Source organism: Pteropus vampyrus, unplaced genomic scaffold (genome assembly GCF_000151845.1).
Source record: "Pteropus vampyrus isolate Shadow unplaced genomic scaffold, Pvam_2.0 Scaffold44, whole genome shotgun sequence".
Taxonomy (NCBI): Eukaryota; Metazoa; Chordata; class Mammalia; order Chiroptera; family Pteropodidae; genus Pteropus; species Pteropus vampyrus.
Window position 1 is genome coordinate 816609 of NW_011888825.1, and position 25543 is coordinate 842151.

General features: G+C 45.9%; 1 protein-coding gene, 1 non-coding gene and 2 pseudogenes across 4 annotated transcripts; 2 read left to right on the forward strand and 2 right to left on the reverse strand.

Moving 5' to 3' along the window:
- The first annotated feature begins 83 nt into the window (after positions 1-83).
- On the forward strand, positions 84-22155 carry PFAS (phosphoribosylformylglycinamidine synthase). Of its 3 annotated transcripts, none has more exons than XM_011358930.2 (29): positions 84-195; positions 4011-4264; positions 7060-7238; positions 7491-7626; positions 8097-8202; positions 8583-8772; positions 8880-8985; positions 9336-9476; positions 9578-9702; positions 9876-10004; positions 10500-10631; positions 10763-10891; positions 14956-15029; positions 15152-15308; positions 15577-15638; positions 15750-15911; positions 16136-16261; positions 16390-16521; positions 16782-17012; positions 17185-17365; positions 17448-17531; positions 17759-17914; positions 18131-18250; positions 18582-18727; positions 18845-19052; positions 19185-19276; positions 19356-19470; positions 20045-20368; positions 20467-22155. In XM_011358930.2, exons 2-29 carry the CDS (start codon positions 4206-4208, stop codon positions 20775-20777), a joined length of 4113 nt encoding a protein of 1370 aa, XP_011357232.1. In that variant the 5' UTR covers positions 84-195; positions 4011-4205; the 3' UTR covers positions 20778-22155. The 3 variants fall into 3 exon arrangements, with proteins under 3 accessions (XP_011357232.1, XP_023385695.1, XP_011357233.1); XM_011358931.2 differs by lacking the exons at positions 84-195; positions 4011-4264 and adding exons at positions 4271-4688; positions 6589-6671; XM_023529927.1 differs by lacking the exons at positions 20045-20368; positions 20467-22155 and adding an exon at positions 19702-19841 and having other exon boundaries at positions 19356-19476.
- On the forward strand, positions 2535-2653 carry LOC111738883. Its single transcript, XR_002780017.1, has one exon. It is a non-coding gene; the product is annotated as a 5S ribosomal RNA (ribosomal RNA).
- Positions 7281-7399, reverse strand: LOC111738921 (annotated as a pseudogene).
- Positions 13537-13655, reverse strand: LOC111738909 (annotated as a pseudogene).
- Positions 22156-25543: the final 3388 nt, after the last annotated feature.

A 25543-nucleotide genomic window follows, 5' to 3' on the forward strand; every position in this document is an offset into this window, starting at 1 on the left:
GTTAAGACCTCTCTGTTCTACTCTCACCTCTGCCCCGCCCTCTGGCACCTCTGCCCCGCCCTCTGGCACCTCTGCCCCGCCCTCTGGCACCTCTGTTTCTATTCCCCAGTGATATCCTGTCTGGCAGTCCCTGGGACGGGGTGGAGGAGCTCAGGAGCTCAGGACCTCAGACACAGCCGGCCTGGTTGATAACTCGTAAGCATCTTTGGATCTCCCAGATCTAGCCAAGCAGAGAGAGGTGTTTCCTCTTTAACACAGCCAGAGTATATAATTTCTATATTACTGTAATTATTAACTGTTTTTCCCCACTTGGGTGTGAGTACCTAGAAGCTTTATCCCACTTATTTTATTTATCTTTGAATTTTGATGCGTAGAACAGTGCTTGTTGCTAAATGAGACGTGATAAATATTTGTGGATCAAATAATGAAAGCCATTGCTCTCCCTAATTTAGTCAACCGGCCAATCATTTCATGGTTTAGCAGGCAGTGGAGTGCACAGAATTTATGCAACTATGTGGCAGGCACTGTTCTAGGTTCTGGGCTTACAGTAGTGAACAAGACAGAAATCCCTGCTCGCATGGAGCTTAAATTCTAGAACAAGGAGACTGGAAAAAAAAGGTAAAATGTGCGGAATATTAGTAATAGGGAATGCAGGTGGTGGTGTGTCTCTTTTATGTAGAGAAGGCTTTACTGAAAAGTTGACTTTATAGTAAATAATTGAAAAACATGAAGGATTCATATGATGGGGATCAAAGAGAAGGAATGGCCAGTGGGAACAATAAACAGAAAGGCCCTGTGGTGGAAAGAAATGCAATGAAGTCAGTGAGGCTGCAGAGGAGGAGAGATCAAAGCTGTAAAGTGAAAGAGGAGTATTGAAGGCCATTGTACAATTATGGCTGCTTCACATCATTTTTGGACCAAGATAGAATAAACATTGATTATGATATTGTACATATAAACATCGTAAGACAAAAAGAATGCTCTAGTCATTTAACAGGAAAATAAACACTTTCATTCTACAAGTTATGATATCCTAATTCAACTTCACTTTTGATGCGAGCTGTCTGTCAAATGTTCCCAAAACATTTGAGAGTCAGGAGGCTTTGTCTAGAAATAAATGACAAAGATTTGGGGTTTGCACACTGGAAACACAGCTAGGCAAAAACCTAGAAGTGTTCCAAAGAAGAAAAAAAAGTCAAGAGTTCTTACAGTAAAAAGTACATTCTTGAGAAATATCAGTTCTGCATTCTTAGCCCTAGGATTGATCCAGGATAGTTATCAAACATTAAGTGGCCTAGATGATGGTTGCCAAGTGGTCTAGAAGATGGGTGCCAGGAGGTCTGGTCACGTCTAGTAGTCTGAATAATGGATGTCAGGTGGTATGGATATGTGAGACTTTCAGGGGGGTACTCAAAGGGTTACCTCGAGTCTAGAGTGTGTCCGGATGTATATCCAGATGTATATCCAGGTGTTGCCACAGGACTGGAAATTTCAAAAAGTTTGTTTTCAGGCTAGTTAGCACAAGAATAAGTCTTTCCTCATGCCTCAACCTTCATAATGCTAATAATTTTAGCAGCTTGGTTAAAGCGATGCCATTTTATATATTCCTGATCTTTACTCTTTTCTCATCTCTATTCCTTATTGCATGAACTTGTTATGCACTGTGGTGCCAAGTTCTTTATAAAGTGAATGTTTGCAATTATTTCTCATTATTTCTTCAGAGATGTGTTCCTTCCATTTCCACCAAAACAACAACAAATCTCCAGAAGAAACTGAAACCTGTCTCTCTCCCTCCACTCCAGCCACACTGTCTCCCTTATTAGAACATTAATGAAATCTTAGTGAAAGTCCCAAACCTAATTATTCCTTTTGCTTTCAGTATTTTCTCAACTCCAGAAGGCCCTCTCTATTTATTAAATCCATAGAGATGTGCCCTATATCCTGAGATTTACTTTTTTAATTTGTATTTTTCAATTAGAGTTGACATTCAATATTACTTTATATTAGTTTCCGGTGTACAGCATAGTGGTTAGACATTTATATAATTTATGAAGTGATGCCCCATTATGGGATTTACTTTTGATACTTCTTAGGAGACAGAGTTGAGTTTATGCTACAGTGATCAGAGGGAGTTGTACTGGAACCCCCCACTTCCCCAATTCGTGTGAGGTTAGGAGCTCAACCTGGTGGAAGCATACAGGACCAAATGAGAGGGGCACTAGAGAGCAGGAGGCCACTGAAGTAAATCAGGCTTAATTTAATAAGTGTCTTAAAGGAAAGTAATGGTGGAAAGATGTTAGGGAAGCATGGAGAAGAGTAGCTGGTGTGTTTCAGAAGGAGAGAAGTGTGGAGAATTGGCAGCTGTTTCAAACCTGGTGATTTTGAACAGGCTATGCTTGTCCAGGGGACTGCTAGACATATGGGACCAAAGTCAGGAGAGGGATCAGGGCCAAATGGATGAATCTGGAAGTCACTATATGGAAGTGAAAGCTGAAATGTCGTGGTACACTGGAAGTGCTAAAATGTAGAGGAGAGTCTATGGCCATGCTACCCTGGACAAGCCCGATCCCATCTGATCTTGGAAGCTAAGCAGGGGTGGGCCTGGTTAGTACTTGGATGGGTGACCACCTAGGAAGACCAGGTGCTGTAGGCGTAAGAAATAAAAAAATAAGGGATTGTAAGCTGACAAGGTTCTTGCAATCTGTGAGGTCAAGCAAGGGTTGCCTCACCTAAAAAATAAAAATAAAAAATAAAATAAAATGTAGAGGAGAGAGAACCAGATAGACAGAGAGCTAAGCAAACAAGGGTTTCCAGAAGGAGCTGGAAGGCAGGTCTGAGATGAATTCAGGGAGTTCCTGGAGGAAAAGAAATCCAGGAGTGATCAGATGCCAGGGATCAACATGTGGCCTCTGTCAGAAATGAACCAGAGAGTACTTATTTCAGCAGCTTGGAATCGTACACAGCCAACGTAATAATTGTTATGTCTGAGGTAGGGCTGGAATTAGGGTGAGGCAAGTGAGGCACCTAAAATTTATTAAATTTTGCACTCTAGGTGCCTCACTTGCGTTATTCTAATCTTGGCCCTATATTGGAGAGGGGATTGGGAAGGGGAGAAGGATGGGGATAATGACTTTCACTTTTTACTCCAAACATTTCTGTGTTGCCTGACTCATTAGAAAGACCATTGGACTGGGTATTGTGTTTCTCTGGTGCACCACGTCAGCTTTCTTTCCCTCATCCCTTCCAGCTAGCTTTGGCTGATAGAAAACAAAATAGTTTGTGCAGAGACAAGGACAGGAGAGAGAATCCTGTTTATTCTCTTTATCCCTCAATGCTGTACTTGTGGCAATGGCTTCCTTTGCCCTATTGGATGCTCTTTCATGGCTCCACATCTCTCTCAGCTGATAATACCATTCCTCCCTTTGTCGGTTCAAGCCTACAGGTGGTAACCATTTTCTGCAGTTGTCAGGCTCTGGATTCCCCACTGTACTATGTTGGTCCCTTAATCCTGCTCATATCTCTAAGTAGATTATTAAATTATTATTGATTAAATCCTATTCAGTGTGCCATCTGTTTTGTGATAGGATATTGACTAATACAAACATACATTTATGTATTATGGTTTCAAAATGCACAAAAATATGTACATAGTAGAAAGTACTAAGTGTTTTGAGTTACAGAACTAAGAAACAAGTCACTGTAATGAGCCTCAGCTTCTGCATCTGTAAAATGGTTTTTTTGTTAATATCAAAAGAGATCATGCCTTAACGGGTGCTCAATAAATGTTTCCTATCATTGTTATTGTTACTATAACGAGCAAGAATATGGAAGCTAAAAAATATATACCTCCCACTCTGCTAGGAATTAAATAATTTCTTTCATTAAAGAAAGAAAAAAAAGTGGAAGAAAGAAAAAAAGCCAAGGGAGTAGGGATAGGGAAACTGAGTCCTGGACACGGTAGATACTTCTCATTCCGTTTCCTGCATTCAGAGTATCTGTCTCTGTCACAGTTTGCACGGGAACAAGTGAGGCGGGGATATGGAGCTGACTGTATTTTCACAAACGTCAACTCAAGATAGATTTATGGGATAAACCACATGCGCGAAGAACCTCTCTAAGAATCAAAGGACGGACTCGGCGGCAGCCCCTCCCCTGGCGGGAGTAAGAGAGCCCCCAGGCTCCGCTTCCGGCCGCGGCGCACGCAGATGACGCATTCAGCGCGCCACGATTCAAGGAGCTCCGGGACTGGAAGAACCGCTTCCACGTGCGTATGGCTAGCGATCGGTGGTTGGGTTCCCTTTCTTCGCTGCACCCCTTCGACACACATCCCAAGCCTGATCCAGGTGGCTTCAATATCCCCACCAAGCCGAGCTGCGTCCGTCGGGGGCTCGCCGGCTTGCTTTAATGCAGGCGTGTATTTGACGCACGACGAGGAGACCTGGCTTAAACTCATCCCCTCTCTCCCAACGAAGACAATCTGTAGACTCCCTATTTTATGTCAGGCACCATGCTAGTCGTTAGGTCTACAGCCCTGATGTAGACATCTCTCCCTGCGTTTTTGGAGCTTCTATTTCACTTGGAATGAGACGAAAATCAAGTGGTTTAATAAAATGATTTAAGGATGTGATAATTCTCGTGAAGGAATTATGTGATGGAGGACGGCTGTGAGGGGCCTAACCTTAGAAAAGGTGATCAGCTTGGGGTGGAAGGGAGGAATCAGGACTAATCTGGCAGAAGTAATGTTTCATGAAATGAGGCCTGGCCTGAAAGGGGTAGGGCAGGGGAGGCTGGTGAGTGATGTAAATCAAGAGTTCAGTCAATAAATTTTAGATTTTTTTTTTGCTTTTTAAGCCCCAGGTATTGTTCTAAACCTTGGAATCCAATACAGTCCATGACCACATGGAGATTTTGTTCTAATTGGGAAGATAGTTCTAAAAATAAAATGTCAGATAATAATTTCTATATAAGAAATTAAAATCGGGCCATCCGATAGTGACTACTCAGAGTGGTTGGTCAAGGAAATCCTGTCCAAGGAAAATTTCTCCTGAAAACTAATAACAAGAAAGAACTAGCCATGCAAATATCAGGGTGATAAAAATGCCTATGGGAAGGGAATTTGGCAAGTTAGAGGACTAGAAAAGAAGGCAGTGTGGTGATGTATTCTGGGTGAGAAGGAGAGTGGCCTGAGATAATGTTGGAGAGGTAGCCAGTGGCCAGACCAGGTAAGTCAATGTACTGACTTGGAATGTTTTACCATGTGTACTGAGAAGCCATAATCTCATTTATGCTGACACATGGCAAGTGGATTGTGGTTGGGGCAGGAATGGAATCAGGGGTACTGGTCAGGAGACCAGTGCATTAGTCTGAGTGGTGGTGGTGACTTGCTCTAGAGTGATGGTAACAAAGATGAAAGGATGTGTACAGACGTGGGATATGTTTGGAAATAAATCTGCTAATGGATTGGGTATAGAGGGCTCAGAGAAAGGAATTAAGGTTGACTTTTGTGCTTTGGCTTGAGCAACTGAATAGGTGATGGTGATGGAGAAGACTGGGAGAAGATAAATCAAAATTTCTGTTTTAGCCCAAACGGGCTATCATCTATGTTTATGAGACATTTATGTGGAGATATTATGTAAACATTTGAATATCCTAGTGTAGAGTTTCAGGGAGAGTCAGGGTTGAATAAAGTTATGGAATCTGTTGGCAGATATTACCTCGAATCATGTGAAATTGCCATTTTTGGTCAAAAATGGTTGATTGCTGACAATTTCACTGGTTCAGTTTATTAGATGGTATTTAAAACCACAGGTCTGGATGAGGTCACTTAGGAAGAGCATGTAGAAGGAAGAGAACAAAGGACAGAGCCCTGGGCACCCAACATTTAGAGGTAGAGCAGAAGAGTATGAGTGAGCACAGGTTACTGAGCAGTAGCAATCAAAAGATAGAGGAATATCAGGAGAGTGATGTCGTTGAAGCCAGCAGAGGCTGATGTTTCAAGAGATAGGGAATGAATAAGTCAAATACTTCTGAGAGGTTGAGTAAGATAAGTGACCTCTGGATTAGCAACATTACAATCCTTGGTGACCTTGACAGAATAGTCAGATTCGGTTTTGAGTAAGTTAGGTTTGAGATACATATTAGTTAGTTGTCCAAGTGGAGAAGTGAGGCAATGACTTTCTCTTCCTTCTTCTTCCTTGGGAAGAGGCCATGTATACCTGTGAGCCCCTGTGCATGATCAGGTTTGAATGAGTGGCACAGATGCGAAGCCCTGAGCACTGGGGCAGCAAGGAATGCTTCTTAGAGTTGGTGAGATCTCTATGCATCTTGAAGAATGGGAGGCTTTGGATAGGATGGGAGTAGGCATAGAAATTCTCGGAGGGTGCAAAGGAATGGAGAGGAGGCCAGGCAGGGTTTGTTGAGTAATGCCAGGGTCCTGCTGAGAAGCAGTGGCATCAGAAGTTGGAAGGGTAGTTGGGGATAGGTATGGAGGGCCTTTGAATTTCAGGCTAAAGGCTTTGGATTGACCTTGAGCAGGGACATAACATTTTGAAGCACTGAAATAAAGGAACTATCATTTGACTTCACCAGCCAGGCCAGTCCAGCTCATCCTCCAGGTTTACAATTAGATGCCATTTCTTCCAAGAGGTCATTCCCGACTCCTAAAGTATGAGGTTGGTACCCACAGTCCCTTGGCCTTAACCACACTGAACTAGAAATGTATGGGTACTTGCCTGTTTTCCTCAGTAAAATGTAAGCTCTATAAGGGCAGAAGTAGTGTTTGTCTTGTTCACAGTTGTGTTCCTAAGAACGTGGCTGGGGCCCAGCAAAGTGCAGGTGTGCAAGGGACCACATGTCATGGATATACTTGTGCTCCCTGGTCCCACATCACTAAAGCCTACATTTTGCAGGATTAGTTAAAACTTACATTTTCAGGATACCTTGTTTCTCTGAATGCTCCTACTATTTTCTCCACTGATCCCTATTGTCTCCAAAGCCTAAGCTGTACTTGAAACTTGAAATTGGTTCAACAGATAGGCTACAGTTAATGTTATTTCTTAGGAACCTAACTCGTTTCCAGCAAGGGACACCTGAAGAGATGTCCTCAGTCCTTCACTTCTATGTTCGTCCCTCTGGCCATGAGAGTGCAGCCTTTGGCCACACTCAAAGGAAGCTGCGAGGGAAACTGCCAGAGCTGCAGAGTCTCAAGACCGAGCTGTGCTACAATGTGAACTGGACAGGTTGGGACAGGTTTTGGATTCTTTTTTTTTTTTTTTTTTTAATGCCTACAGAACCTGGTATTTCTAGGTGGTCTCCCATCTAAGTACAAACCAGGCCCGACCCTGCTTAGCTTCTGAGATCAAATGAGATCAGGAACATTCAGGAGGGCATGGCTGTAGACAGGTTTTGGATTACAGGTTTGGGATACCTTCAGGAGGTATCCCAGTGCCATTGGCAGTGTCTCAAGGTAGCCTTGCTTTGTCTCCCTGTAGCTGAGTCCCTTCCAAGTGCTGAGGAGATGAAGAAGCTGATATGGCTCTTTGGCTGCCCCTTGTTACTGGATGATGTCGCTCAGGAGTCCTGGCTCATTTCTGGTTCCAGTGACCTGCTGCTAGAAGTCGGACCCAGGCAAGCTTCTCTCCTGGGGCAAGCTCCTTCCATGTTCCAGGCACATGATCTCTTCCAAACGCACTGCCCACCCCTTCCACTTCCATTCTTTCATTTCTTCCTCTTGTGATCCTTGGGAGATTTGTTGATCCTTCTCTGCATCCCACTCCCTGCCTACAGCCATGTGTATGCCTTCCTCACATAAGAAGATGTGCTACAATGTGAATGTCTTTGAAGAATGAACTAGCTCCCAGACATATTCTGGAAGTAAAACTGGTTGCATTCTGAGAAGTTGAAATCAAAGCATTTTTATGCTAGGACAGTTATGGTTTGATTTGAATGACCTTTGAAAGCAGGTTTCTTGGTGCCCAGGTCTGAGGCTGGAGTCCACTGGTAGCGGGTAAGAGATGGGCAGTGGCTGGTTAGCAGTGGGCAGGATCCACCTTCTCAGCTGGGGCTCTCAGGTCCTAACCATATGGTCCACTCCTCAGGCTGAACTTCTCCACCCCGGCATCTACCAACATTGTGTCAGTGTGCCAGGCTGCTGGGCTGGCGACTGTGGACCGTGTAGAGACTACTCGTCGCTACCTGCTCTCGGTGAGGTAGTAGGCAATCAGGGTGGAAGATCAGGAGGAGATGGACCAGAGACAAGAGATTGGGTTCTGAACTATGAGGAAATAATGGGAGAAGCAGAAGGAGGAGCTCCTGGCTTTAGGCCTGCCCTGTTTGCAGGTTATTCACTGCCTGAGGGCACCTGGTTGCAGAACGAATGGGACTGAAATCCAGCCTATGCTCCCTTTACTAATCTCTGTATCCTGACATCATTCCTGGGAGGGGTATCTATTTCTAATCTGAACAAAGGTGCCTTATGGGCTAGCAGTGGGCTGGACCTGTATGGCTTGGAGGATGGTGAGTGGACCATTCTGTCTATTCTTCAGCTTACTACCCCTGTCCTCTCTGTGTGTCTCCGCCCCTAGTTTACCCACCCACCTTCAGCTGAGATGGAGGCTATTGCTCTGGCTACCCTGCATGACCGGATGACAGAGCAGCACTTCCCCTGTCCCATCCAGAGCTTCTCCCTTGGGAGGATCCCAACACCCCTTGATGGCCCAATCGATATACTGGCTGAGGGCCGGCCTGCCCTAGAGAGAGCCAACCAGGAGCTAGGTGAGCAGAGGTCCCTGGGAGGAAGGCCCACGCTAGGCTTGTTGGGGTACGGAGACCTGGGAAATGGCGGCCTGAGTGTAACAGTTCTTCTGGGGTTTGTGTCCTAGGTCTGGCCCTAGACTCTTGGGACCTGGATTTCTACACCAAGCGCTTCCAGGAGCTGCAGCGGAACCCTAGCATTGTGGAGGCCTTCGACTTGGCTCAGTCCAATAGGTGAGGAGGGATGGGGATATTCTGATGTCTGAGCCTCTGGAGGTTGGAAGGAAAGAGCACAGGGACTTGCTTTTATGGTTTTCTCTTGCCTTAGGGACCTCCCTGAGTCTGTTTGAGGCCTGGGCTCCCCATCTATCTACTGGTCTACTTTCAAATCTTGGTTTTCTCTTTACTTTGGATTTGGACAATCCACAATGACAGAATGTTTGAAGATTATAGGAATGTACTTTATTATCTAAGTATGAGCTGGCCGTAACTCTGCTGTTAATGCTAGTGAGAAGATATGGCAAGGCCTGAGAAATGACCCCATATTTCCACCCTGCCTTCCCCTCCTCCGTCACCTTCTGCAGTGAGCACAGCCGACACTGGTTCTTCAAGGGTCAACTTCACATGAATGGGCAAGAGCTGGCACAGTCGCTGTTTGAGTCCATCATGAGCACACAGGCATCCTCGAACCCCAACAATGTCCTCAAGTTCTGTGATAACAGCAGGTAGGCTATGTTCTAGGCTGGAGGTGGAGAGGCCCCAGGCCTTGGTGGGGTAAGCACAGATCCCAGGAAGGAAGCAAGGTCCAGAGTGGATGTGTTTACAGTGCAATCCAGGGGAGGGAAGTCCAATTCCTGCGGCCTGAGGACCCCACACAGCCAAGCTGCTTCCGGCAACAGCAGGGTCTGAGACATGTTGTCTTCACAGCAGAGACCCACAACTTCCCTACAGGTGAGCTGAGTCCCAGGAGGGATAAGTCAGAGAGTGTAGGGTAGGGTGAAAGTCCCAGGCCCCTAGTCTGGGCCTAGGAAAAACAGTCTGGTAGGCAGGTTGTCCTCATTTTCCATGGGATGGTCAAAGCTGGGGTTTGTTTCTTCAGTACCTATATCCCCCTCTCTTCACAGGAGTAGCCCCCTTCTGCGGTGCAACCACGGGCACAGGGGGCCGGATTCGAGATGTCCAGTGCACAGGCCGTGGGGCCCATGTGGTGGCTGGCACTGCTGGCTATTGCTTTGGAAACCTGCACATCCCAGGTCCTATCTCTTTCCTCTAGCTATCTTCTCTTCCAAATTCCTTGTCCTGGCAGGCACTGAACATTTTTATTTCTTAGGTCACAGGTCATCCTGGGTCATCTTTTCTTGGGAGGAGGGCTCTAGAGTAGCTGGCCTTTCACCGACCATGGTCAGAAGGACTATAGGCCAGGGAGACCCATGTTGCCAGGCTTTGTAGAACCACAATTTTCTTTATAAACTGGTGTCCACTCAGCAAGAAAGTATGATACTGACTAGAACTTATGACCACCGCCTTCCTCTAAATCCAATTTCTTAGACAGGCTTAAGGATTCTGGTCCTAAAAGTCAGAAGGAAGTCTGATGTGGAAGGTAGGGAGCAAGACCAGTGCTTTATGGCAAGTTCTATACCTTCCTAAAATAGGACTTCCACTATACAGGTAGTCCTTGGTGACTTTAACTCTTCTTGAAGGACTGACTACTCTGTCTTCTGTCTTCTGACTTTCTCTTTCGCATCCAGGATACAGTCTGCCCTGGGAGGATCCGAGCTTCCAGTATCCTAGGAACTTTGCCCAGCCCCTGGAGATTGCCATTGAGGCCAGTAATGGGGCTTCTGACTATGGCAACAAGTTTGGGGAACCAGTGCTGGCCGGTGAGACTGAGGGACATTGGGAATAATAGACACCTAGTGCCAGAGGTGGGATGGAATGTGTGACCGAGTGAGTGCTGAAGACACTGGGTGACTGGAACCCGTCCCCTCTCCCTGTGATGTCCATATTCTAGGCTTTGCCCGCTCTTTGGGCCTTCAGCTCCCAGATGGCCAGCGGCGTGAGTGGATCAAGCCCATCATGTTTAGTGGGGGCATTGGGTCCATGGAAGCTGAGCACGTGAGCAAGGAGCCTCCAGAGCCAGGTAAGAGCCACCAGCTTTCTCCAGATCTGGCCAGCTTTCTGCCCAGCATGTGGAGCTGCAGAAGGGGAATTTAGAGGACACGTCAGTGGTTAGTTTTTAATCTCTCCTTGATGCAGGTTTTAATCTCTCCTTGATGCAGGTTTTCAAGGCAGGACAGGGCTTTATGCCAGAGGGGTCATCTCAGTCTATGTTACCTCTGTCTACTTCCTGGTTTACTTCTGCGTGGCAAAGGCCTACCCTGCTAAGTCAAGGCATCCAGTGTTTATTCAGAATGTGCTGTGTGCTTGGGCTTTTATTTGCTAGCTCAGTTAAATCAGGCAAACATTTATTGAGCACCCACTCACTGTGTACTAGGTTCTGTGCTAGGTGCTATGGTGGAATCAAGAGAAAGGCCAGGTTTCATTTATTGAATAGGTGACCGAGTCACATGGTTCAGCATTTCAGAGATAAAAAAGGTTATGCAGTGAAAACTCCTTGTAATGGCTATGTATAGTGCCATATGTATAGAGTAACTGGGGGATCACTTCATAAATTATATAAATGCCTAACCATTGTGCTATATACCTAAAACTAATAAAAAACAAAACAAAACAAAAAACTCTTTCCCTTGATTGTCAGCTACCTAGTTTCCCTCCCTAGAGATAACCAGTGTTAATCTCTTTTGTACCCCACCAGAGTTATTTCTTGCGCATGTAAACAGACCCACATGTATTTTTGACCCTTTAAAAATAATAATAAGTAGCACATGTGCACACTTCTTTTTCTTTTACTACTTTATTGAAATGTAGTTCACGTACTATAAAGTTTACCCTTTTAAAGTGTATGAGTTAGTGGTTTTTAGTATATTCTTAACGTTGTACATTGATCACCACTAATTCCAGAGCATTTTCATCACCCCAGAAAAAAACCCTGTATCCATTAGCAGTCACACATCCCATCCCTCTTCCCTCAGCCTCTGACAACCACTAATCTACTTTCTGTCTCTATGGATTTGCCTATTGTGGACATTTCACATAAATGGAATCGTCTAATACTTGGCCTTTGTGTCTGGATTCCCTTAGCATGATCTCTTCAAGGTTCATCCATATTATAGTGTATATCAGTACTTCATTCCTTTTTATGGCTGAATCATATTTCATGTATAGATATGTTACATTTTGTTTATCAGTTGATAGAGAATTAGGTTGTTTCTAATTTTGGCTGTTACAAATAATGCTGCTATAAACTTTTGTGTACAAGTTTTTTTTTATGTATTTACATTCTTACTTATCTTGGATATATGACTAGGAGTGGAATTGCTGGGTCACATGGTAACCATATTCAACTTTTAAAAAAGACCGTTTTCCAAAGCAGTGTACCATTTTACAGTCTATGAGAATTCTGATTTCTCCAAATCCTCACCAACACTTGTTTATTAGCTTTCTGTTTGATTACAGTCATAGTGTGTATGAAATGGTAGGTCATTATGGTTTTGATTTGCTTGACTGATGTTGAGCATTGTTTCATACACTTGTTGACAATTTGTATATCTTCCTTGGAGCAATGTCTATTCAGATCCTTTTTAAATTTTCACTTGTGTCCTTTCTCTTTTTTTCTTTAGTGAGTCTAGCCAGAGGTTTGTCAATTTTCTTAACCTTCTCAAAGAACCAGCTCTTTGTTGCATTTATTTTTTCTATTTTTTTGTTTCGTTTTCAATTTCATTTATTTCTGCTCTAATTTTGATTATTTCTTTCCTTCTGCTGACTTTAGGCTTCATTTGTTCTTCCTTTTCTAGTTTTTTATGATGAAGCGTTAGGTTGTTTCTTTTGGCTTGTTCTTGTTTTTTTGAGATAGGCCTGTACTGATATGAACTTTCCTCTTATGACCGCGTTTGCCGTGTCCCAAAACTTTTGATTTGTTGTACTATCATTATCATTTGTTTCTATGTATCTCTTGATCTCTCTTTTTATTTCTTCTCTGACCTAGTTATTCTTCAGTAGCATGTTGTTTAATCTCCATGTATTTGTGGTTCTTCCTGCTTTCTTTTTTCAGTTGATCTCTAGTTTCAAGGCATTATGATCAGAGAATATGGTTGGTATGATCAACCCTCTTATATTTGTTGAGGCTATCTCTGTGTCCCAGTATGGGGTCGATCCTTGAGAATGTTTCATGTGCACTAGAGAAGAATGTATAAGCAGCTGTTTTGGAATGGAAGACTGGAAACGTCAATTATGTCCAGTTGGTCTAATGTGTCATTTAAGGATGTTATTTCCTTATTGATTTTCTGTTTGGATGATCTGTCCATTTCTGACAGTGGGGTATTTAGGTCCCCTACTATGATAGTGTTTTGGTCTGTTTCTCCCTTTAGTTCTGTTAGTAATTGCTTTACATATTTCGGGGCTCCCTGATTGGGAGCATAGATATTAATAAGTGTTATGTCTTCTTGGTGCATGATTCCCATTATCATTATGAAGTGTCCCTCAGTATCTTTCTTTACCTTTTGATGTTAGTACCGCTACTCCTGCTTTTCTCTGAATGCCATTTGCCCTTTTTAAATTTAAATTTTTATTTATTTTATTTATTTTTTTAGGTGAGGCAACCCTTGGTTGACCTCACAGATTGCAAGGACCTTGTCAGCTTACAATCCCTTATTTTTTTATTTCTTACGCCTACAGCACCTGGTCTTCCTAGGTGGTCTCCCATCCAAGTACTAACCAGGCCTGACCCTGCTTAGCTTCCAAGATCAGATGGGATCGGGATTGTTCACAGTAGCATGGCCATAGACCTTTTCTTAATTTTTAAATGGGATTATTTGTCTTTTTTTGATAGAGTTTTAAGAATTCTTTGTATATTCTGGATACTAGACCCATATCAGATAGATAAATGATTTGCAAATAATTTATCCCATTCCATGGGTTGTCTTTTTACTCTCTTCATAATGTCCTCTGAAGCACAAATGTTTGTAATTTTGGTAAAGTACAATTTACCTACTTTTTCTTTTGTCGCCTGTGGTTTTAGTGTCGTGAGTGAGAAACCATTGCCTAACCCAAGGTCACAAAGGTTTACTTGTATGTTTTCTTGTAATACTTTTATTGACTTTTAGCTCTTCTATTTAGGTCTCTGACATTTTAAGTTAATTTTTATATATGGTATGAAATAGGGGTCCAACTTCATTCTTTCATATGTGGATATCTGGTTGTCATAATACCACCTTTGGAAAAGACTTTCCTTAGCTGTTGAATTGTCTTGGGACTCTTGTCAAAACTCAGTTGGCCATAAATGTATGGGTTCATTTATGGACTCAATGGTTTTAGTACACCGATCTGTATATACATCTGTCTTTATGCTAGTACCACACCATCTTGATTACTGTAGCTTGGCAATAAGTTTTAAAAGCAGAAATGTTTTGGTTGTCAAGGTCCCTCAACTTTCCATAGAAATTTTAGGTTCAGCTGATCGATTTCTGTGAAAAAGGTAGCTGAGTATGTTGATTCTATAGATCAGTTTGGGGAGTAGTGCCTTCAAAACAATCTATGAACGTGGGGTCTCTTTCAATTTATTTAGCTCTGCTAAGATATTTTATAATTTTCAATGTATGTCTTATATTTCTATTGTTAAATTTATTCCTAAGTATTCTTTTTAATGCTATCGTAAATGGGTGTGCATACTTCTGTACCTTGCTTTTTTCACTTAGCAATATATCTTGGAGATCATTTCATACTGATAAAATTATATTGCTTCATCATCTTCATGTGTAATTCTCTTCTTTGGTGCTTTAATTTTTCATTGTATAGATATTCTGTAATTTTATTTAATCAGTTCTCTGTTGTTAACATTTAGATTATTTCCTAAATTTGGTAATACATATAATGCTGCAGTGTTTAATTTTGGACATAGGTGATTTTGTACCTGTGCAAATAAATCTGCAGGATAAATTCCTCGAAGTGCGTTTACCCAAAGAATATGTGCGTTTGTAATTTTGATATCTCTCTCCTAATATTACTTCCCCTTATCCTCACACTTTGTTATATGCATTTCTTCTGGTCACATCCTCGGTGTTCTGATTCTGTCCTCTTTCTTTGCAGGCATGGATGTTGTAAAGGTTGGGGGTCCTGTCTATAGGATCGGAGTTGGGGGTGGAGCTGCTTCATCTGTACAGGTAAGTAAGAATAGTTGCAGGTATCACCAAGTTATTATCTTTGATATCTCCAGGCCCCTTGTGTGGGTAGGGTATGAGAGCTCCCAATCCCCCTGAGCTAAGCCATGCCATATATTCCCCAGGTGCAAGGAGACAATGCCAGCGACCTGGACTTTGGGGCTGTGCAGCGAGGAGACCCGGAGATGGAACAGAAGATGAACCGTGTGATCCGGGCTTGTGTGGAGGCCCCTAGGGGAAATCCTATCTGCAGCCTCCATGACCAAGGCGCTGGTGGCAATGGTGAGAGAAGAGGCTGGGACAAGGGACTGGAGAGGCATCAAGAATCTGCAATACTGCTCAGCTCTGGGTCTCAGTCTCCATCCGCTGCACATTCTGGACAGGCTCAAGTTTGGGGGGTGGAAGCCTGCTGTCATGGAATAGTTGGTGGTGAGGGTGCAGCAGCGATTCACACAGGGACCCACAGAATTTGGAGGCCAAGGACTGCCCTTTGTTCACCTGGTGCTAACCAGATCCAAATTGCCACCTCTCCCTGGAACCCTGTCACCAGGCAACGTCCTGAAGGAGCTGAGTGACCCAGCTGGAGCCATTATTTATACCAGCCGGTTCCAGGTGGGTCTTACCCTAGCTGGCCCACTCATCTTCCCCCTACTCCTAGCAAGAACATGAAATTTAGAAGTACCCACTGACCCTTCTCTTTCTTTTTTCCTCATGGATGTTCAGCTCGGGGACCCGACACTAAATGCCCTGGAAATCTGGGGGGCTGAGTACCAAGAGTCGAATGCACTTCTGCTGAGGGCCCCAGACCGGGACTTCCTAAGTCGCGTTAGCATCCGGGAACGCTGCCCAGCTTGCTTTGTGGGCACCATCACCGGAGATAGGAGAGTGAGTTGGCCCCAGTAGCAGACACTGTGGGTGGGCTTGAGCTGCTTGGGTACAGTTGGTAGCAAACATGTTGTAGGAAACAGGCTGTAGGAAGTGGGAAGGGCTAGGGATTTACAAGGAGAAGCAAACAGGGTGGAAAGGACATTTCTGCCCTGCTTTCTAAAGTACTCCCTGCTGCTGGTCATAGACTCATTCCCTTTGGGCATTGTCCCTGTGGTCTATAGATAGTGCTGGTGGATGATCGGGAGCATCCTGTGGGGAGAAATGGTGAGGGAGATGACCCACCAACACCTCTCCCAACCCCTGTGGACCTGGAGCTGGATTGGGTGCTGGGCAAGATGCCTCGTAAGGTATGTGGAGGTGAAAGGGAAAGCTGTGTTTCTTCTTTTCCTGGTCCATTTATGCTGGTCGTGCTTTGTCACCCATGTGCTCAGCCCTCTCCCAGGTGCTCACACCCTTGTTGCCATCTGTGTTGCAGGAGTACTTCCTCAAGAGGAATGTCCCCATGCTGAAGCCTCTGGCCTTGCCCCTGGGACTGAGCGTGGGCCAGGCCCTGGAGCGGGTTCTGAGGCTGCCTGCTGTGGCCAGCAAGCGCTACCTCACCAACAAGGTCCTCTCTGAAGCCTTGCCCTGCCCCTCAGACCTCTGCACCCTCCCCTCAGCTTACCTACCCTGATCTCCCACTCTTGGGGACTGCTGTGGGGGTCTACCAGGCTCAAGGGAGAAGGGCAGACAGCCTGATGGCCTGGGTCTCCTGCTGCCCACCCTCAGAGTCAAGCTCTTGTTTGCATGTTTGGGGCGAGCCAGACCTCCTACCACTCCTGTGTTCCTAGTCTCTTGTGCTCTTGTCAACCTCACCTGGTTCTACAGGTGGACCGCTCCGTGAGTGGCCTGGTGGCGCAACAGCAGTGTGTCGGGCCCCTGCAGACCCCTCTAGCAGATGTGGCAGTCGTGGCACTGAGTCACCAGGAACTCGTAGGGGCTGCCACGGCCCTGGGAGAGCAGCCAGTCAAGAGCCTGCTGGACCCCAAGATTGCCTCGCGGCTGGCTGTGACTGAGGCCCTCACCAACCTGGTGTTTGCTCTAGTCACTGACCTGCGGGTGAGTCCCCCACAGCTTCTGCCCTGGGGCACCAGGCCTTTGAGACATGCTTATATTCACCATTCAGTTGTTCTTCTTGTTCTTCATGCATGTGGCCTCCCAGGCCCTCTGTCCCCACCCCGGACTTCTCATCTCTCCTCTCCACTAATGCCAAGTCTCCACCACTTCCCAGGATGTGAAGTGCAGTGGGAACTGGATGTGGGCAGCCAAGCTCCCAGGGGAGGGTGCAGCTCTGGCTGATGCCTGTGAGGCTATGGTTGCACTGATGGCGGCCCTGGGTGTGGCAGTGGACGGTGGCAAGGACTCCCTCAGCATGGCAGCCCGGGTTGGCTCTGAGACTGTGTTGGCTCCTGGTGAGATCTGGGAGCTGCAGGGAGAGGGGCGGGACCTATAGGTTTGGGCTGGCACCTTACTCTCTTATTCCTTGCTTTGCAGGATCACTGGTCATCTCAGCTTATGCTGTCTGTCCAGACATTACAGCCACTGTGACCCCAGATCTCAAGTGTCCTGGAGGGAGAGGTCTGGGTTCTCCTCACTGTTTTGTGTATTCAAAGTCTGGTCCTTTATTTGGGGTCTGTGTTGTGAGTGCTGGGCCCCCTCGTTTCTGCACTAGGACTGCAGTGCTTTCTGGGACTGGTGGTCTGAGTATCCTACTATTGGGAACTTTAGTGCTTGTGGGCATCTCAGGAAGGGGTCCTCCTCAACCATGCGTTATCTTTTCCTTTACCCCTTCCCTGTCTCTCCAGGCCATCTACTCTATGTGCCTCTGAGCCCTGGGCAGCACCGGCTAGGGGGTACAGCTCTGGCCCAATGCTTCTCCCAGCTTGGTGAGCAGCCTCCCAACCTGGACTGTCCTGAGAACTTGGTGCGTGCCTTTAGCATCACCCAGGGGCTACTGAAAGGTAAGTGAGGCCCCGGGGGAGATGTTGCATGTGGCTAGAACATGGCAGACATTCAGCAGCTGAGCATGAGAGAGAGGGGCAAGAAGGAGGAGACGCCCTTCTCTCTGGTTCTCTATGTGCCCATATTCTCACACATATTCTACTCAATCAGGAAGGGGGCATGGAACCATCAGGTTTGGACCCTGAGGTTGCTGAGCCTTTTTCTCCTTCCTCCAGACCGCCTCCTCTGCTCAGGCCATGATGTGAGCGATGGGGGTCTCATCACCTGCCTGCTAGAGATGGCCTTTGCTGGGAATTGTGGGATAGACGTGGATGTGTCTGCTCCTGGGGTTGATGGTGAGGAGTCCAGGATCTAGACCTATGGCTGCCTGCCCTACCCTGCAGTCCTCATGTCCTGTTAATGAATAGAGTGCCCCCAACTCCATTTCCCCTGAGTCCCTTTCTGTCTTCTCTGACCACTGAGCCAGATAGCACCCATTGTTCCCAACTGTACCCCTCCGAGACCTCCTGTCTACACTGATGCCACATACTTGGTCCTATTCTCCCAGGCCTTATCCCACCCTGATCCCTACCTCCACTTCCTCAACCCTTGGCCATACTCCCCTGACTCTACCTCTGAGTTCCTAACAGCATACAAGTCACACTGACACCCCGTTGGCTCTCCCAGTGCTGCCTGTGCTGTTTGCCGAGGAGCCAGGCCTGGTACTGGAGGTGCAGGAGCCATACCTCGCCCAAGTGCTGAAGCGCTACCGGGATGCTGGCCTCCACTGCCTGGAGATGGGCTGCACAGGCCACACCGGGCCCCATGCCATGGTAAGGAAGTGAGGAAAAGTGGCATATGGTGGGGAGATCTGGTTCATCTGCCAGCCTAATAGAGGCCCAGGTTGGGTATTCTTGCTCTTGGCCTCTGATGGATTTGTCCCTCTCTAGGTCCGGGTATCAGTGAACGGGACTGTGGTTCTGGAGGAACCTGTTGGGCAGCTACGAGCTTTCTGGGAAGAGACAAGTTTCCAGCTGGACCGGCTGCAGGCAGAGCCAAGCTGTGTGGCAGAGGAGGAACAGGGGTTGAGGGAGCGAACAGGGCCCAGCTACTACCTGCCCCCCACCTTCCCCAAAGCTTCCCTACTCCATGAGCCTGGTAAGGGAGTGTATGCAGAGGTTTGGGTTCTTGGGTACTTTGGGCCTAGATGCCTGGGTGCACCCTGGAAAAGGTATCTGGGGGTTGGGGTGGGGAGGTAGCCCTCTGGTTCAAAGATACTCCTCCCCTCAGGTGGTTTCACCCCCCGAGTTGCCATCTTGCGAGAAGAGGGCAGTAATGGAGACAGGGAGATGGCTGATGCCTTCCACTTGGCTGGGTTTGAGGTGAGCAGTGTGGTTGGCAGAGCTGGGACTGGGCCTCGGACTGTGTGTCCTCTTATACTTCCCCTACCCATCCTGCCAGGTGTGGGATGTAACCATGCAAGACCTCTGCTCAGGAGCAATCAAGCTGGACAAATTCCATGGTGTGGCCTTTGTGGGTGGCTTCAGCTACGCAGATGTCCTGGGCTCTGCCAAAGGTTGGTGTACAGGCTTCTGCTCACTCCGTCACCATACATTCTTGAAGAAGTGCCTTAGCTCCTCCTCTTCCTTGACTGGGCATTGATTGGCCTTTCACCTCCATAAGGCCAGTAGAGAGTGAGCACATTCATTCTGGGCCATGTCCCAACAGAAGGCCTGCTGGTAACTTAAAATGAGGTGGGTAGCTGGGTGGGGCTATGCTACCCTGGAGGGCACACATCTGTCTAAAGGGGCAGCTGCTACTCAGCTTCTGCAGATTGTCCTGTTGGAAAGCTGGCTTGGCATGGCTAGATCTGTTTTTCAAGAAAAGCCAAAAATCCAGAGTGTTCTATATAACTTTATTTTTAAATGTTAGGCAACCGAAGTAAAATTTTTGATAATACTCTGTTGGCCAAGCAAAAAACTTAACATGGGCCATATCTGGCCCAGGAGTTGGCAACATCAAATTTAAGCAGTTAAGCCCATTTCTTCTCTTACACTTATATACGAGACGGGGCGGTTCTGGGGCAGTATAACAATAGGATGGAAAAGCAGCTGTCCAAGTCTTACCCTAACTTCCCTCTTCCCTCCTAGGGTGGGCAGCTGCTGTGACTTTTCATCCCCAGGCTGGGGCTGAGCTGAGGCGCTTCCGGAAGCGGCCAGACACCTTCAGCCTGGGCGTGTGTAATGGCTGTCAACTGCTGGCTCTGCTGGGCTGGGTGGGAGGCAACCCCAATGAGGAGGCAGGGGAGATGGGCCATGACTCTTCGGCAGCCCAGCCTGGCCTCCTGCTGCGCCACAACTTGTCTGGGCGTTTCGAGTCTCGCTGGGCTACTGTGCGTGTGGGGCCTGGGCCCGCCCTGATGCTGCGAGGGATGGAGGGTGCTGTGCTACCTGTGTGGAGCGCCCATGGTGAAGGTCAGGCTCCAGGAAGGCAGGGAGGAGGGTCTGAAGGTGGGGGCAGGGTGAGGGCATGAAGGAGCTTTGCTCTCACTCCCCTTCTCCTTTCCTCCCAGGTTACATGGCATTTTCGTCTCCGGAACTCCAAGCCCAGATTGAGGCCAGGGGTTTGGCTCCACTGCACTGGGCAGATGATGATGGGAACCCCACAGAACAGTACCCTCTGAATCCCAATGGGTCCCCGGGGGGAGTAGCTGGTGTATGCTCTCCTGATGGCCGCCACCTGGCTCTCATGCCTCACCCCGAACGGGCTGTGAGGCCTTGGCAATGGGCATGGCGACCCCCTCCATTTGACACTCTGACCACGTCCCCCTGGCTCCAGCTCTTCATCAATGCCCGAAACTGGACCCAGGAGGGAGGCTGCTGAGCAGGTCAGGGAGGCTCATCTGGGCCTCATAGTTTGTTGCTGCCTTCTTCCTTATCACCTTCAGAAGCACCCATATTATTTCCAAATGTATCTTTTAGACAAGGACCAAAATGCCAAAAGAAACCTCAGCTAATGTTATCAATCTGTCCACTTTTGCCTTATGCTATTTGATCTGTTTTTGGTTCTGCTATAACATATTTTGTCCTTTATGGGCCCAGGAAGCTGCATATAGTGCAGAGAAAAGAACCTGCAGTATAAAGTTAGGATTCATGGAAAGGAGAGGGTTCCGTTGCTCCACTTCTTTCACCCACTTTGTGCCTCATCTCACTCATCTGGGCTCAGAGGGATGTTTTCTGCCCTCCTTCCTCACCATCATTGTGGTTTAAGGGGTGGGGCTATACAAAAGCATGCAAGTCAGGATGTCAGTGTTATCTGAAAATCAGCAGAAGCGTTTTGGATTCCTCGTTAAAAATGTAGCATTGTGTTAAGTGTAAGCAGTTGTTTGCAGAAGTTTCCCTGAAGGTGTCTGGGCCTCTGAATTCAGATTCCTGATTTTTGATTCTCCTGTTTTAACAGCTCCTTTCCTGAATGGTCAAGCATTCTCACCTTAGAACTGAACCTTAAGCATTCATTCATTCATTCATTCAGTGAATGTTGGGTGATTAGCTACAATGTCAAGTGCTATCACTGCCCCAGGGAATTTATATCTAATAGAATTTAAAACAATAGCTGTATATGGCACCTACCAGGAGCCAAGCATGTGCTAGGCAGCTTGTATATATCTAAACTGTTTCTCACAGAATGCAGCAAGGTATATATATGATAGCCTTTTTTTTTTTTTTTTTTAAAAAGAAAACAAAGGAAGAATTGAGGTTAAATTGCCTAGAGTTCACACAGATTATAAGCAGTAGAGCCAGGGGCCTATGCTCACCCATGCTGCTTCCCATTGTCCTGCAGTCACATTTCCTGGCAGCAGCATTATCAAGAGTTCCTGCTAACAGCTATCTGTTGCTACCTTCACTCACAAGACTGTGTATAGAAGTCACTTCCTTGTGACTGCTCCGTTAAACAATGCAAGTCAATTTGCCCCTAAGTATTCTAACATTTTGATTAAAGTTTCTCTAAAACCAGGTGGGTACCAGACTTACCAGGGGGATAATGACATAAATTATATAAATGTCTAAGCACTATGCTGTATACCTGAAACTGAATGTAACATTGAAAAAGTTTCCCCGAGAATGGAGATATCTTAGATCCTGGAGTGTACAGGGCCTAGTGGTGGGTAGGAGGCCAGAAATGAGTCATAGCTCTCTGAGAGAGTAGCCACCCTAATAAGAAGCTGGTCATAATGAAACCTAAAATTATGGCCAGGTGAAAACTTTCAGAGCTTTTTGTCATTGTTTTACAAACGGACCTATCTTGAACAATGGGGCTAGTAAGGATCATTTTTGGCATTTGAGTGTTCCTGACAGGAAAGTTATATATAATTTATAGACAAATGTACAATTTTGGGGCTGATACCATGGGTTAGATGTTGTTTACCAAGCAGCTGATACAAGAATAAGATTAAGTGTATGATAACCTGATTGGCTGTGATAGGTAAATTTATACATTTTGGTGGTGGAGCAGGTATCTGGTTTGGATCACCTTGGCCAAGCAAGACCCACCCGCAAACACTGCAAGGACCAAGTCCACTAAGCTTCTCATTTCTGTATCCAGTGGCTCCTCAAAATAATGACATCCCCTGGCTTCCCTTATAGCTATAACTAAATTCTGGCCAATGGGAAAGTGATATATACAGCTTCCGAGTGTTCTTAAAGGAAGGGTGCATGCTTCTGTGCATTCATTGCTTCCAGCTGTCTGGAATGAAGATGCGATGGCTGGAACCTCAGCACGATATTACTGTGAGGTAGCTTTGGAGATTGGTACCATGCAGAGCAGAGTAACAAGATAGGAGGAGCCTGGGTCTTTTGACACTGAGGAGTACACATGAGCCCTAGAGAAGCTACCACTGGATGTCAAGTGTAGGAAATAAACTCTTGTTTAAGCCCTATTAATATAGGTTTCCTGTCACTTGTAGCCATATGTTTTCCTGTTCAACCCTTATTCAACCTTTCCTATTCAACTTCTCCCTTATTCTTCAAGGGCATTGGTCTTTGGTTCTTAGTCTTGTTCTCCACCTTAATTTCATCCATTATTCTGAATCCACGTCATTGACCATTTAACACTCTGAAGTTTTCTCCAGTGACTTCATTCCACCTCAGCCAACCACTTCACCTTGGATTTTGTCATCAACTAGATCTGCTCTACCTCCAAACTCACGTATTCAAGCACCTTACTTCTGACTATAACCTCTCTTCCTTCCATCTTGCTGCTTTATCTTCAGTACTCAGATTTCAAAGTCATTGGGACCTCCAGATCAATAATTATGTTCCCTCAATCTCTTTCCTTCTTATCCAACCTCCAGTAATAGCTTTTCCAATGCCCTTTAACTTGAGCCAATATCTTTTCATCAAACCCATTCAACAAAATTCTGACCTATCAGACAAAAGGCAGGTTGTCTCATAAATTCATTATTACCTACGGGGTAAACAGAATGGGAATGAAAAATAGAGATCAAAATTAATGAGAGAGCACTCAAGTGGAATGATGATAATGTGCCGCAAACTGAAGGGGTACAATGACTTCAGCTCTATGCCTGAGGTCTTAAAAACCATTTACAAAAACCTCCAAACCTAATAACTAAGTCTTATCCTTTTTTGGGGTCCTATCAGCACTATGCTGTATGCCTGATATTCTGGTGAAATCCTTTGTTAGACACTGGAGGCTCTTAGAGTAACACACCTCCCTTCTTATCCTGTCACTGTTGTAATCTTTTTTCATCATTGCAATCTTACATTGAACTATGTGTTTCTTTGATGAAAGATCTGTCTCCTCAGTAGTGTCTCTTCTGTGAGAGCAGTAACTCCATATTTGCTCTCCACTGTATCCTACTACCTAACACGGTGCCTGGCACCTACTAGGTGCTCAACAAATACATGTTGAGCAAATGAATAAATGTGAATGTTAACATTCATAAAGATTGATACATATTTTTCCTTAATATAAGAGTGAACTTAGTGGATTGGGTTTATGGGTGGCTTTCCTTTGCAGGTCTTCTCAAGCATTTCCCCTTTTAATTTTTCCAGTCATTCTGTTATACATTCTGGTCATCACATCAAATGAAAGATACTATGTGTGTGTTCATTTGGGGGTGGGGAGACAGAACCAGTAAGTCTCGTCTTTTCCTTAATTTAACACCAGGTTGGCAGGCAATGTGGCTCTTCACAGAAAGATAGAGCACTAAACTGAACATGCATTATAGTCTGTCAGCATGTACTGTACTGGAAGAAGCATTACTAAAGGGGCTGAAAAGAGGGAGGAAAATGTGCAAGGGGGTCTAGATGGGACCACCTGGAGAAGGTCACTTTCTCTGGAGAGGCTCCCAGCTTCTCTAACAGGCTAGCCTACCCTTGGGTGTCCCTCCAAACAATATCTGAGACACCCAACCCAAACCAGCCCATGGGCAAAGGGGATAGGATGGACAGAAAGGAGGGGGGTGTCAGACAGTCATGAGCCTTTTGAAGGGATGGAATCTACAGCAGCTGAGTCTTCAGAGTCTCAGGGTCTGGGTAAGCTGTACTCCCCTGAGCACCTGCTATATTTTAAAACCCTGGGGTGGAAATCAAAGAAATCTTCAGTTTGTCATTTGACACTTGGGGGCAGCAAACACACATGGTGGAGCCCTGAGGATTGCTGCAATTGGACCTGGGTCTTCGGGGTCTGGGTCTTGGAGTCCTGTTTTGGGTTTCAGGAAAGACCTTTCTCTGTGAGCAGCCCACCAGAAGCACCTGTGACTGGCCCATTATCCCCAAGAAAGGGTGGGTTTGCACCGCTTCATCTGCCTGGTCAGGCTGGAGGAGCATCCTGCAGCTATAGAAATGGACAAAGCGTATGATACAGAGCCCCATCAATCTGTCATTTGGGTAAGAAAATGGTCAAAGGCCTCCTCCTAGGGCATATACGTGGAAGGAGAAAGACTCGTAACAAGCAATTTCAATGAAGTATTTTTTTAGTGGAAGCTCAGAAATCATGGGAGCCCATAGAAGGGGCTGTGGCCCAGACTTGAAATCAAGGAAGGATTCTTGGGACTAACTGAGTCCTGAGGGATGAGTATCATCCTCAGAAGTGAGCAACACAGCAAGTTAAGGAACTGAAAAAAAGTGTCTGGAACGTTAAGTATAAATGAGAAACAGGACAGACACTAACAGCATATTAAGGAATCTGACTTTATCTTATGAACAATGGGAAGCCATCTGAAGGGATTTATATGGAGGAGAAACAGATTTGCGTTTTTTAAAGATCACTCCAGCTGCAGAGGAGGAAGATAGGAGAGGATGTGGGGAGTCCAATAAGAAAGCTTTGCAGTCTCCAGACAGAAATAATGCTGGCCAGGATTGTTGTGCTGGCAGTGGATATGGAGAGAAATGGGAGGATTTGAAACATTAGGAGGTAGACACAGCAAGAACTGGATATGAGGGGAGAAAGAAAGAGGGGCCAATGACTTCTTGCTTTGACCACTGGGTGGGTAATAATTAGCTGTGATAAGAACACAGGAGATGGCGCATGTTTGGGAGAAAGTTGATGAGCTTTGCTTAGGAGGTGTTGAGTTTGAGGCATTGGTGGGACATTCGAATGGAGGTTTTTCAGAAGCAGTCAGAAAAGAT

Excerpts from the sequence above, each read along its gene's own strand:
- PFAS (XM_011358930.2), top strand. The coding sequence starts at position 4,206 with ATGACGCATTCAGCGCGCCACGATTCAAGGAGCTCCGGGACTGGAAGA. Across the intron at positions 8,773-8,879 it reads GAGAGCCAACCAGGAGCTAG|GTCTGGCCCTAGACTCTTGG; the intron begins GTGAGCAGAGGT and ends TTTGTGTCCTAG. Across the intron at positions 15,639-15,749 it reads TTTATACCAGCCGGTTCCAG|CTCGGGGACCCGACACTAAA; the intron begins GTGGGTCTTACC and ends ATGGATGTTCAG.